Source organism: Centropristis striata, chromosome 13 (assembly GCF_030273125.1).
Source record: "Centropristis striata isolate RG_2023a ecotype Rhode Island chromosome 13, C.striata_1.0, whole genome shotgun sequence".
Lineage (NCBI taxonomy): Eukaryota > Metazoa > Chordata > Actinopteri > Perciformes > Serranidae > Centropristis > Centropristis striata.
In genome coordinates, this window is record NC_081529.1 from 10,362,862 (window position 1) to 10,375,620 (window position 12,759).

Here is a 12,759-nt window from a genome sequence, read left to right on the forward strand (position 1 = left end):
TTGATATGATTGAGCTATTTATATATAAAAAGCATTTTTTTAACCTCTGTTAATCTGCAGCCGGTTTGTATGGAGCTAAGTATCTTTTTTTGTTGTTGAAAATTTGGGGCTTTTGGTAAATATGGTTTTCATCCTGACTGGCGATCATCATTATTTGAATTTGCAAGGAAAAACTTTAACCGTACAGTGACAAAAGATTAAAGGGGTAGTTCAGTGATTTAGTGTTTATTTCCATAAAATTAGGGCACTTGAGAGAGCAGAGACCGAGATATCCTGACCTTTGACCTGAGTTTGGGTCAAGGAAAAAAGAAAAACACATCAAATATGTGGACTCATCTGAGGCGCCACCACCTCGAGGCCTAGATCAACATACACATTGTTTGCTATCCAACTGTTAATATGTTTGGTTTGTTAATAAATGTTTCTTTTTTGTTTAAATTAAGACTTGTGTAACATTTGATATCATTGTTTCATTTTTATCATGTAAATGGAGGAAGAAAAGGCAATATCGGCTTCAAGAATCGGCCCAAAAAAATCGGCAGACTGATGTCAAAATAATCGGTAACGGCATCGGCCTTAAAAAAAAACCTGTATCGGTCGACCACTATTAAGTACAGTACTTGAGTAAATGAACTTAGTTACTTTCCACCACTTATACTAAGCTAAAAGGCTGTGGCTTCACATTTACCATTCAAAGTAGACAGTCGCATCAATATTCTGATCTAACTCCTGGCAAGAAAGAGAATAATTGATTCCCCAGACTTTAGCTTTAAAACCTGAGACAAGCCTAGACATAGAGAGCAGAGCAGCCCTCCCCACACATGCACGCGCGCGCGCACACACACACACACACACACACACCGCCAGACACACCTCCTGTCACTCCTCCAGTCATCACCAGCAGAGAGTCTCCTCCCAGTATAAAGCCCAGTGAGTTTCAGTTCCAGTGTCCACAGTGAGAGGAACCAGCGGCTCCCGGTGGATACAAACCGTTTCACTGCGGACAGAAAACAAGTCGGAACAGTTTAAACCTCGTTAGTTTCAACTGGGGAGCAACTCGACACATTATGCTGGCGTAAAATGTAGCCAACACTTTGCAGTGAAATTCGTCTTTGTAATTATAATACAGGCGCATTATGTAGTTTCAAACAACCTCATTAAAAAAACGTTTTTAATATATCAAAATGCAACCGTAAAGCTGCTGTTTGTCGAGGTGGAAGTTAATTTTCAGTCAACAATTCCTGTCAAGATGGAAAGCATCGCTCCTTAAGACTACAGGACGACATGGGGAAATGGGAGTTAACAATGGTAAGACTAATGTTTGATTATTGATATGATGCAAGAATAAACTGATCCATAAATGATAAATGTTGTGTAGTATATTTCTAAAGGGGCTAGCCAGCGATTGCTTTCTGTAATCTATTAAGGCTAAATGTAAATTAATATTCTGATTAATATGTGAAGAGATCCTTGGGATCCACTTAGCTCTTGAATTTTACTTTTCATATGTAAAATAATGTCCACAGGCTGTTTATACTACAGCTGCAAAGTCTCAAGTTTGTGTCTCAATTATATTAACATAACATTTAGTGCTAAGCAACGGTTTTCTGAAAAATGAATAATTAAATTAGTTAAGAATATAGGTGTAGAATATATGTTTTTAAATATATAAAATCATCTGGTTTAAAAAAAGGGAAACAGAAATGTGTTTTTTGGAGGGATAAAAATGCTGGCAAACTATTGATGTTTTACTTTGAAGGGCCTTTATTTCCTTGTTTTTAAATCTGTCACTCAAGAATGCTGTAGAGGCTTACATAATCTGATCTCCATAGATACTAGTTCTGATTTAAATGTGGTTGTTGGCAGCAAGGTTATATAATAGTTTTGTTTTTTCATTAGTTTTAGTTTTAATTTAGTTGTCAATTTTTATTTTCAAATTCAGTTAGTTTTAATGAGTTTTTAGAGTGAGTTTGCTAGTTTTAATTAGTTTTTAATTTTTGGAAAATGCTTAGTTTTAGTTTAGTTTTTATTAGTTTTAGATTTTTTGTAATGGGGTATTCGTTGGGTGCCAGATTAAAAAAAGTCACAATAAATGTTTCCTTTATTTCCTTTGTCTGATCCATCTCAGCCCCAATAAGTTTATTAAGTCATAAAACCAGATGAAATATATTTCATATCAACCAAAAAGGTTTACGTATGAAAAAAGTTGACAAAGACCAAAACTAAGGACATTTTCACTATAATTTAAGTTAGTTTTGTAACCACAAAATACAGTTTTAGTTAGTTATTGTTTTAAAATAACTCATTTTTATTTTTATTTCAGTTAACGAAAATGTTTTTTCAATTCTATAATAACTATAATAACCTTGTTTGGCAGTGCTTAGCACCACCATCGCTGACACTGAGTAACAGTAGAACACAATGCACAGTTTCCCATCTGTGTAGCTTACAAACAATCCTAGTTTCTATCAAGGACAATGGGGTTTGTGTGATACTGGTTAGCACTAGCAGAGCCAGCAGCTAAACTTTGGTTTTTACATAACATCATTTAAATGATCATTTACATATCATGATGTGACTCCTACCATTTCGATTTCAAACAAGCCGTGACTGTTGAAAGCACAGACCCTTACTTTTATCTCCTCTGCAGTATAATGCATGCATATATATATATATCAGAGGCTAAATTTTGTGTGACACACTGTAAAAAAAATATGTTAAATTTACGGTAAAATAGCAGCTGTGGTTGCCAGAATTTCACAGTAAAAATACAGTGAGTGGGTTTTCTACTGTAAATTTAAATGTAAATATCAGCAAAAACTGTAATTTAGACTGAGTAGTCCCTTTATTTTTAGAGTAATTGTGTCCTTGTGACAATATGGTATTTCTCCATTTATTTTACAATAACAGTTTTGTATTTTTACAGTAAAACTGTGTGTTTTCAAACGTTTTGTACTATTCCTTGATTTATGGTTATTAAAAGTGTCTATTATGGACATATGCAATTTTTTTATTTTACGCTCTATTTCTGATGCAATTTGACAGTGTTTTCCTAGTCAGGCTATTGTTTTCCTGTAATTTCTACAAATATTTTTTACAGTGCAGCTTGCCTTATGATCATCGAGAAGTAAAACTTTTGCTTTTAAATTTATTGGTCACAGCTAGTGGGAATGACAAGGGTTAGAGATGTTTTTTGTAAGCGGGACAGTAACATTATTATAAGATGACATGAAAGAGAAAAAAAAGAGTTTGATCCATGGTTCAGTGTTGGATGAGGATATGAGCAGCATGGATCAAATTAGTCTTTGTCTATTAAGGGTAGGATTTTTCATAATTTTAGGATTGGTCTGCATTTATTCAGTAGTAGGTGAGACTCTGCCTTTTGCCTTTTTTTAACCGTGTGGTAAGTATAAAGTCACCAAGAAGGAACCACACTGAGAAAAGCTGCAGTGAAATTTGACCTTGAGACCATACTATAATATATATATTTTAAGATGCAAGAAGTCGATAGTTGTAAAGAATAATGCAGATTCAAAAGCTCACAACACAAATGATTCTCTATTCTATACAGAGCACAAAACAAGCCTAATATTGAATGCCTATTGGATTTCACTCCAGGGCATCATCTCAGTATAGAATTGTGAAACATCTGCAAATTAACAAGATTGATTTGATAGGAGTCATGCAAGGATTTTTATTGATGCTCTGAGTTGTAATTATATAATGCAGTGGGCAGTTAAAGGAGCACTCCACTGATCTTACCTCATCATCTTAGAAATAGAATCAAGAATGGATAGTTCATTGAGGTCATTTTGCTGCTACATGACAATTGTTGTTGGTTGTCAGTGGAGCGGAAAAATGTGTTTGTGGATTCAGAGAAGAAAAGTGGGTGAGTTAGCTCTCTAGTGCTGCTCTCCTCCTAACAAAGTAGTCTCCAGGCGTTGGACCAGACCCAGCAATGCTACTGGCAATGTCTCTCTGTTGGGCTTTTCTGTAACCAGTGAAGCATTAAAGTGTAAAAGTCACTCTGGTTCGTAGATTGGAAGCCCCAGAGAAAACACACACTGGAGATAAAGTAAGGCCTCAATACTAGTCTTTATTTTTGGCCAAAGGTAAAAATTATGCTGATCTCTCAGAATTACATAGTTTTCCCAGAAATTGAGTTAGAGTGAACCACGAACACTATAAAAGTGGTAGCATGCGTTGTCTTGTCATACATGCCGCAGAAAAAGTCGGACTTACACGTTTACATGAACTTCAGTTGTCCAGGTATAGTCAGATTAAGGCAATAATTGTTTTTTTTCAAGTGTCATGTAAATGTACTGTATGAGTTACCAAATCCAAACATGACAGCTGAAAACCCAAACTGTGCCCTCGTAAATCTGTGAGAAAAAGATTACAAAAATCACCAGCAAAGTGGAAAGTTACATTTACGCTGCAGTAAAGTATTATAATAAAGTATTATAATGACCCAAGTATAACATAAGCATTGTTGAATTTGCAGGCCAGCTAGCTCACTAGCTGAGGGCTGGCTGGTAAGATAGCTAGCTTGATGATTCTAACATGCTTTAATGCTTCACTGGTTACAGAAAATGAGCTGGACAAAGTTGTCACTCTATGGTGTGACAAGAGTGTTTAGATGAAGCAAACCATTGTTAAATTTTATTCAGGTAGCAGCCGGCTCTCCATGCTTTTTACTGCTCCAACGCCCATTTGGTTACTGCAACGCCTCACCTCAGCCGTTTATACAGACGTTTATAGAGAAGCTAGCCTGCTACAACAGGTTGTTATAACAACGGTAGGCCTACACATCAAAATAGCCGCCACGCTGACCATCCTTTTGTGTTGATTTGGATGGAAATGTCTATTCTAGTTTCATTGTATGTTACAATGTAGGATCTAGCTTTTTATGGCGCTCTTTGTTGGCTACCAGAAACAAAAATCTGCCTCCGCTGCTTTGATTCTGATTATTTCTTTGTGAAAGTGTAATACTAAGTTTAATGGAGGTAAAGAGGGAAGGGATGGGTGTCCTTTGACTTGAATCTTGTCTTCTGCAGTTGAAAGTTCTCATTATTCATTGGTGTTAGAATAAATAAATAATAATTAGCAGCAGCTTTGGACCATGTCACAGCTGTTGTCTCGTTCAGATAATCTGAGAGCCTTAACAAGGCGCTCAGTATTTGCTAAACCCTGTCCCTCTGTGTTTGCTGTGTCAAGTGCATTTTTGGAGGAGCCACTGATCAAACACTGAGATCTTTCACTGAGATCAAACAAGGTCTGACCTCTTTTCTGAATATGCATTGAGAAAAACAGTATGTCTGAACCATAGACTGTATAACATTTTCTGAACAAAGCCATGACACTTGGTGAACATAAAGCCTACAGGCTATTTTTTTTATTGGACGTTGGAGGGTGAGAGATGCAGATGGGAACTCGCTGACATTTAGTTAGTGTTTTGCATGTGTTGTGATATTTTGCTTTGGTGTACTATTCATTGGACTAACCTTTTGGTAATCCGATATTTGTCCATAAACATTCATGTGAACCTACAAAGTTCTGGGAAATTTCAGGTTGTTGGTGCAGCCAGGAAAAATTGAAAACTAAGCACTAGTTAACACCAGCATGTTAATAATTATTATTATTACACACTAAACTGTTTGTGCAGGGCTTGGAATGCTGAATATGAGCAAATATTGCGTAGTCATTGTGGCTGACATGGGATCAGCGAGTCTTAGTGGGATGTTGTGTCACTTGTTTGTGTTGGTTCACCTTGCTGTTTGGCCATGGAGGCTTGCTGCTATTTTTGCCTCCTCACAGGCCAACCTCTGACCCTCATGTTGTGACCAGTAACAGAACTAGATATATATTTGTTTATTTGAGCCGTACCTGTATGTCTTTGGGATACAATAGGGCTGGGTGATATGGACCAAAAGTCATATCCCAATATATTTACACTGAATATCGATATATGATATATATCACGATATTTTTTATTGCAAACTAAGAGCAAATGTTCAGTCAAAGTCAAAGCCAAATATGACGTGTCACAAGTAGTTTTATTGAAACCGTTTATTTAAGTGAAGATAAATACTGTATAACAACAGGAGTACCTTTTAAAAAAAAAAATCAAAACTCCATAAAGTGCACATTTGAATAAATAAGTAAATATCTAAATGAAAATAGCCTATGAAATAAAATAGGCCAATCTTTTTCTGAAATAAATATATTTATATAAGAAAAGGATATCGAACATTACAAAACAACTAAATATGACAAACCCTAGTAAGGGCAGCATTTATATATAAAGAAAGAAAACAAATTGAACTATATCGAATATATCGCCCAGCCCTAGGAAACAAGCAGGACATTGGAGAGCAGCCACCTCAAACATTATCTCCAACCTCTGCCATCCCCAGAACCCAGTGCAGGAGTGGGGTGAGGAGTTCGAGAATGGGGCGGTTTATGGGGTCACTCTGCGCCGAGAGCCCGTCCCGTCCTCCCCCAACCCCGGTGAGAAGAGTCCATGCTGTGCTTTTGTGCAGTACCGAACCTGCAAGGTGCTGCGTCTGAAGGCCGCTTCTCTGGACCTCCTTGTGAATCACCTCCTCAACCCAGGCTACCAGGAGCAGGACTACGGGAGGATCTTCCTCTCCACATACAGAACCTTCACCGGCACCTCAGAGCTCCTAGAGATGCTCTTCCAGAGGTACAAGCTCTTTTTATACCACTCTGTGTCTGGTTTTGTCTCTTTTGACATGAAAAAATACAAGACAATTGATGACACTGTCATGTCTGTAGGGCTGCAACTAACAATTATTTTCATTATCGATTAATCCGTCGATTATTGAAACAATTAATCGATTAGTTGTTTGGTCAATAAAATGTTGAAAAATACCAATCAGTGTTTCCCAAACCACAAGATGACGTCCTCAAATCTCTTGTTTTGTCCACAAACCAAAGAGATATTCAGTTTATTGTCATAAAGGAACAAAGAAACCAGAAATATTCACATTGAAGAAGCTGAAATCAGAGAATTTGGATGTATCAAAAATAGTTGACGATTAATCTAATTATCGATTATTGTTTGATTAATCGAATAATTGTTGCAGCGCTAAATGTCTGTATGGTAAATATTACGTAACGGCCAGTAGCTCGTTAGCTTGGCTTAGCTTAGCATAAAAGGATTGAAAATGGATGGCAAGTTAGCCTGACTCTGTCCAGTCATAAAATGTGTCACCAGCAAGTCTACCTTATAACTTATAAATACCAAAACTGAAGTGTAAAAGCTATCCATGTCCCCCTGCTTCCAGTTGTGGTTTTACCACATTTTGTAGGCTAAATGTAACCTGCTATTTCCAGGTTGTATGCTAAGCTAACAGGCTGCTGTATGTAACACTGTGAAAAACTACAATTTGTGGTTTTACCCGATTTTGTAGACTAAATGTAACCTACTTTTTCCAGGTTTAAGCTAATCTAACTGGCTGCTGGTAGCTTCACATTTAGCATACATGCATACGAAAATCAATCTCAATCTCCCAATTTAACACTCTGTAAAAGTGCCAATTCAACAAATGTGAAACTGTTCTTGTAATGGTTAGCTGAATGACACATTTCATGGCAGTTCCCTCTTTCACATTCAAATTCACACATCCAAAACACTCAATGTGCCTCAGTTTCTCTCTAATTTGTGTATCTACTTCTCTCTTAGACACTGCAAACGTTTTAGCATTAGTTTCAACTCTTTCTCTGTTTAACCTCCTCTGATCAAAAAGTACACGCTCCAATTTAAACATGATGAAGCCACAGGTGAAAAGGTGAAAAGCCATCTCTTTTGTGCTAGATTTTTGGAAAAAAACAACTTGGGTTGCTTCACATGCAAAGTCACCATGTTGCGTCAGGATCTTTTTATACATTGTTACCCTGACAAAGCAACCACCCCCTGCCTGCTTTGATGTAGTAATAAGTACATAGCAGGTGCTCATTATCTCAAGGCTTTCGACAACAACAGTTCTATGCACAGAGCAGTTTTAGACTGCGGTCGGATCTCGGATAGTTGCAGGGCAGTAACAAATCATAATAGTTTAAAAATGTGCCGAAAACAACCTGAAGAGAATGGCTAAGTCTGTCTTTTTTTCTCCCTCCCAATAGAGACAATGCTGCCTCAGATCTGGACAACAGTGAATGCTACAGGAGGTGGGCGGATTACTTTTGAACCTTTACCTTGGTTATTTCTAATATGTCACTCTTGAAGTGTTGTTTCATGAGTTGAACACTAATGATTGTTCCGCTGCCTCCTCAGCCCTCTGTTGGCCTTTGTCCAGACATGGTTGGATGAGTACAGTGAGGACTTCAGGGATCCTCCCCTGCACCCAACACTCAGGTTGCTGTTGGATCACCTGAGGATCAGCTCTGCAGTTCACGACAACATGCGTAGCCAGCCTAACTTTAGCTCGCTGGCTGGGCAAGCTGAGGCGCTGCTCAGGACGTTCCAGAAAGAAGGTGATCCTCCCCAACATAACATAATCAGAAATTATAACATCTACGTGCCATATGAGATGACATTGAGATGAAATTCAACTTTATTGTCATTGAACACTGCAAAAAAGGTGTGTCTAAAAACAAGATAAAAACACTAAATCTGAGGGAAATGATCTTGCTGCATGGACAGATAATTTCACTTGACAAGATTTCTTAAATTAAGATTATTAACTCTAGAAATAAGCATGTTGAATGCTTAAAATAAGAAATTAACTCTTAAAACACTTCTAAATCAAATTTTTTTTTATCTTGGTAAGAAACAACAGGGTTTGTACGGGTGCTTGAAATCCTTGAAAATGCTTCAATTTAAAAGTTGTATTTTCAAGGTTTGAAAAGTGCTTGGATTTTGGATAAAGTGCTTGTAAATGCTTGAAACTCTTACTCTATTTCTCTTGCAATCTGACTATATCCATCTATAGACTATAGATAATCACATGTTCAATGTAAAAAATAATGAGTAGCTTTAAGAGTTAATTTCTTATTTTAAACGCACAACATGCTTATTTCTAGATTTAATAATCTTAATCTAAGAAATCTTTTCAAGTGAAATTATCTGTCCGTGCAGCAAGATCATTTCCCTCAGATTTAGTGTTTTTATCTTGTTTTTAGACACACCTTTTTTGCAGTGTAACAAGTACTAGGACAACGATATGACCACCAACCCGTCCAAACATATAAGTAAACATACATACAATATGACAAAGGGGTGGACATGACAGGAAGACAGGAATGGAAGAAATGCAGCAAAACAAGAGGATAGGGGAGCAACATGAGCACATATTCAATACATTTCACAACATGAAAAGTGTATCCACATACATCCTCCTGCAAAAGACCATGCTCACCATTTCTAAAATGCTTGTCTGTCTGCTTGTTTAGAAGGTGAGACAAACCTGAGTGGCGCCCAGGCAGATCTGGAGCAAGAGGAGTGTTCTGATGATGAGGATTCAGGATGTGAAAACTCTCTGGATCAAAGTGGCTTCATGGATTTCTCCACAACAGCCATTGCTCAACAGCTCACCCGAATGGACTCTGTACGTTAGATGATATGTTTTACCTTCCACACTATTGTTGTACATTGATGATTGCAGGCTGATAATTGGTGTTCATTATGCTTATAGGCTCTGTTTGTGAAAGTGGTGCCATACCAGTGTCTGGGCTGTGTGTGGTCGCAAAGGGACAAGAAGGAAAACATGTCTCCCACCATCCGAGCCACCATTGCGCAGTTCAACGCCGTTACCAACCAGGTCATCATGTCCCTGCTCTGCTGGCCGACAGACGCCACCTCCAGTCCCACTTCCCCCGGCCGCCCCCCCACTACACCAGCTCAGAGGGCCCGCATCATAGAGAAGTGGATCAGAGTAGCTCAGGTCAGTCAGACATGACTTAACATTAACCCTCTGGAGTCTCCAAAAGCTCCAAAGCATGACTTCTTCATCACATCCAGACTAGAAAACAAAGCAGCGTGGAGCCCTATTGTAAATTTACCTCTAAAGTTCTGGCTGTAAACTCCATGAAGCCAGTTTCAGTTTGATGATATACCAAGTAAGGTCAAATATATTTAGTATAAAATGATAGAACTGGATGTAACCCTCTTGTATGTTATATTTGGAACCCTTGTTCACATTTGTAACATTTAAAATTCTTTAGTGAGCATGATAGTGTTTTTAAAGTTAAAAAAAAAGATTCAAAATCACATTTTATGTTTGACTAAAGGACTAAAAAAGACACAAAATGACAAAAAAAAGACACAAAATGAACAAAATGACTAAAAAAAGACACAAAATGACCAAAAAAAGACACAAAATAACTAAAACAGACACAACAAAAGACACAACAAAAGACACAAAAAAGACACAAAAACATACAACAAGGAACAAAATGACCAAAAAAGACACAGAATGACTTACAAAGACACAAAATGACTAATAAAGACAAAATGACAAATTGTTACGCGAGAAAAACCCCAGAGTTGGATGACAGGATCACACACAATCACAAGATCACATTAATGTTGGTTTTTCTTTGTTTCTTTTTTGGTTAAAAATGTTGATCCAGTAAGTCAGAATAAAAAATTAATTATTATTATTAGGTAGGTGAAAAAAATATACCAACATGGCATTTAAACATTTTTTAAGTGGTGTATACAGACAGGATGGAAAGGATTCAAAAATGGACAAAATAGCCCAAGACTCCATAGAGTTAAGATATATTTCAAGTTCTTACTTTAGGTTTCAGCAGGTTTTTAATGTATATGAGTCTTAAAAAGGAATCACACAAGGCAAAAGAACTTCCTTGGGACAAATCATTAGCGCAAAGCTACGATTACTTTTTAATTTAAAATGATATGAATTCACTGAAATCAAGTTGTGATTCTGCAGGATTGCCGTCTCTTGAAGAACTTCTCCTCTCTCAAGGCGATCCTGTCGGCCCTGCAGTCCAATGCAGTGTACCGGCTGAGAAAGACCTGGGCTGCTGTAAGCAGGTAATGTCGGGTTATAATAACCATTTTAAAGGCCATGACTCCATGGTTACCTTTATATTGTGCTCTCCATAATTGTCCTTTAATGAGGACGTTGAAGTCTCATCTAGTGCAATTCAGTGTCACTAAGAGACTAAGTCAGCAAATGTCTGGCTGTTGGATGACACACTTTCTTTTTTTCAATCGGGTCATACAGTTAGCTATTATAAAGTCAAGGATAACTGAAGCATAACTTTATGATGCTCTCTAAGCATCTGGTCATCGACCAAGTAGCGAAATCTAACACCATGACACCAGTTATTATGTATAACAGTTAATGATTAAAGTTTATGTTTTTGGACTAAATTGCTGCATATTTATAACATATTGTCTCTGTGGCTGTTGCAGGGAGTGCATGTCCATGTTTGATAATCTCTGGGAAACCTTCCCTGATGAGAACTGTGTTCTGACCAACAGAGAGCTCCTGGTGGAGGTGAGAAGGACTAAAACTTGTTAGAATAACTTGAGTGTTCACAGTGTTAACTTTAGATGCAAATATTCACTCTTCTATAAGTAAAAAATGTCCTGTATGTTTTTTCTTCATAATAAATACATGCCATCTTTATCATTATTCTAAAAATATTCCTTTACTTATCATTTCATCATCAAATTATATATGTATAGAGGGTTTTCCCAACGCGTCATCAGACCGGCAGTCGCCATATTGGAGGTACTCCACACAGGCACTGAAGTAAATCCTGAGTGTTGTTAAGAAAAATGGTTAATTATTGCCATATTTTAGGCTGTTCCAATAAGTCAGACCGAGAAAAATTGTTGTTTAGACATGGCTACATTCACCTAAAGTATCCAAAGCGCACAATTATCCATCGTACTCCGTTCAGTTGTTAACACCGAGTACCTCCAATTTGGACTACAAAAACAGTGACGTTAGCTAGCAAGCTAACATTCGTAAGCTATGAAGTCATTTCATTGTAATGGCAGATACTTTTAACGGAATTGTAGAGTCTCTCTTAAATTATGCTACTTTGCTTCTGAGCTAGCTAAGCTACTGAGCTACTTGGTTATGGCAACACTTCCACAACTTCAGTAATATTGGTTGCAAGCAGTGGTGGAATGTAACTAAGTACACTTACTCAGTTTTGAGGTACTTTTACTTTACGTATTGTATATGTAACTTTATACTTGTACTTCACTACATTGTGAGGCGAATATTATACTGTTTACTCCGCTACATTTAGCTGACAGCTTTAGTTACTTATCAGATTAACATGAAAAACATGATCAATTTAAAGTGATTACAGAATTTAATAAATTAAACCGCATAAAGGTATATTAAATAGTTTAAATGAGCCCTACATTGACAGTAAAACACTCCTTACATAAATGCATCAATGATGATAATGTAATAATATATTTAGACTATATAAAACAATCTTAGTGGGTTCACTCTGCACAACGAGTACTTTTACTTTTGATACTTTAAGTACATTTTGATGCTGATACTTTTGTACTGTTACTTCAGTAAGTTTTGAGTGCAGGACTTTTACTTGTAGTGGAGTCATTTCACAGTGTGGTATTAGGACTTTTACTGAAGTAAAGGATCTGAATACTTCTTCTACCACTGGTTGCAAGGCACTGTTAGCTAGCTATAAACTAGCTTTATTAGTTTAAAACAGCAGATATGCTTTCTCATGATTATAATCAGTGTTTAAAACTAGCTGGCAATATAGTAATACCAC

At 37.0% G+C, this 12,759-nt stretch overlaps 1 protein-coding gene across 2 annotated transcripts in view; it reads left to right on the top strand.

Annotated features, from left to right (window-relative positions):
- The first annotated feature begins 958 nt into the window (after positions 1-958).
- Positions 959-12,759, top strand: part of LOC131983711 (ral guanine nucleotide dissociation stimulator-like 1) — a 27,681-nt gene continuing 15,880 nt past the window's right edge. The window contains exons 1-8 of one of the 2 annotated variants that reach the window (XM_059348489.1): positions 959-1,308; positions 6,417-6,706; positions 8,149-8,193; positions 8,300-8,499; positions 9,418-9,572; positions 9,660-9,908; positions 10,920-11,023; positions 11,408-11,492. In XM_059348489.1, coding sequence (XP_059204472.1) covers positions 1,285-1,308; positions 6,417-6,706; positions 8,149-8,193; positions 8,300-8,499; positions 9,418-9,572; positions 9,660-9,908; positions 10,920-11,023; positions 11,408-11,492 — 1,152 coding nt within the window. In that variant the 5' untranslated portion in view covers positions 959-1,284. The remainder of the gene's footprint in view (positions 1,309-6,416; positions 6,707-8,148; positions 8,194-8,299; positions 8,500-9,417; positions 9,573-9,659; positions 9,909-10,919; positions 11,024-11,407; positions 11,493-12,759) is intronic. The other variant, XM_059348490.1, reaches the window with a different exon arrangement.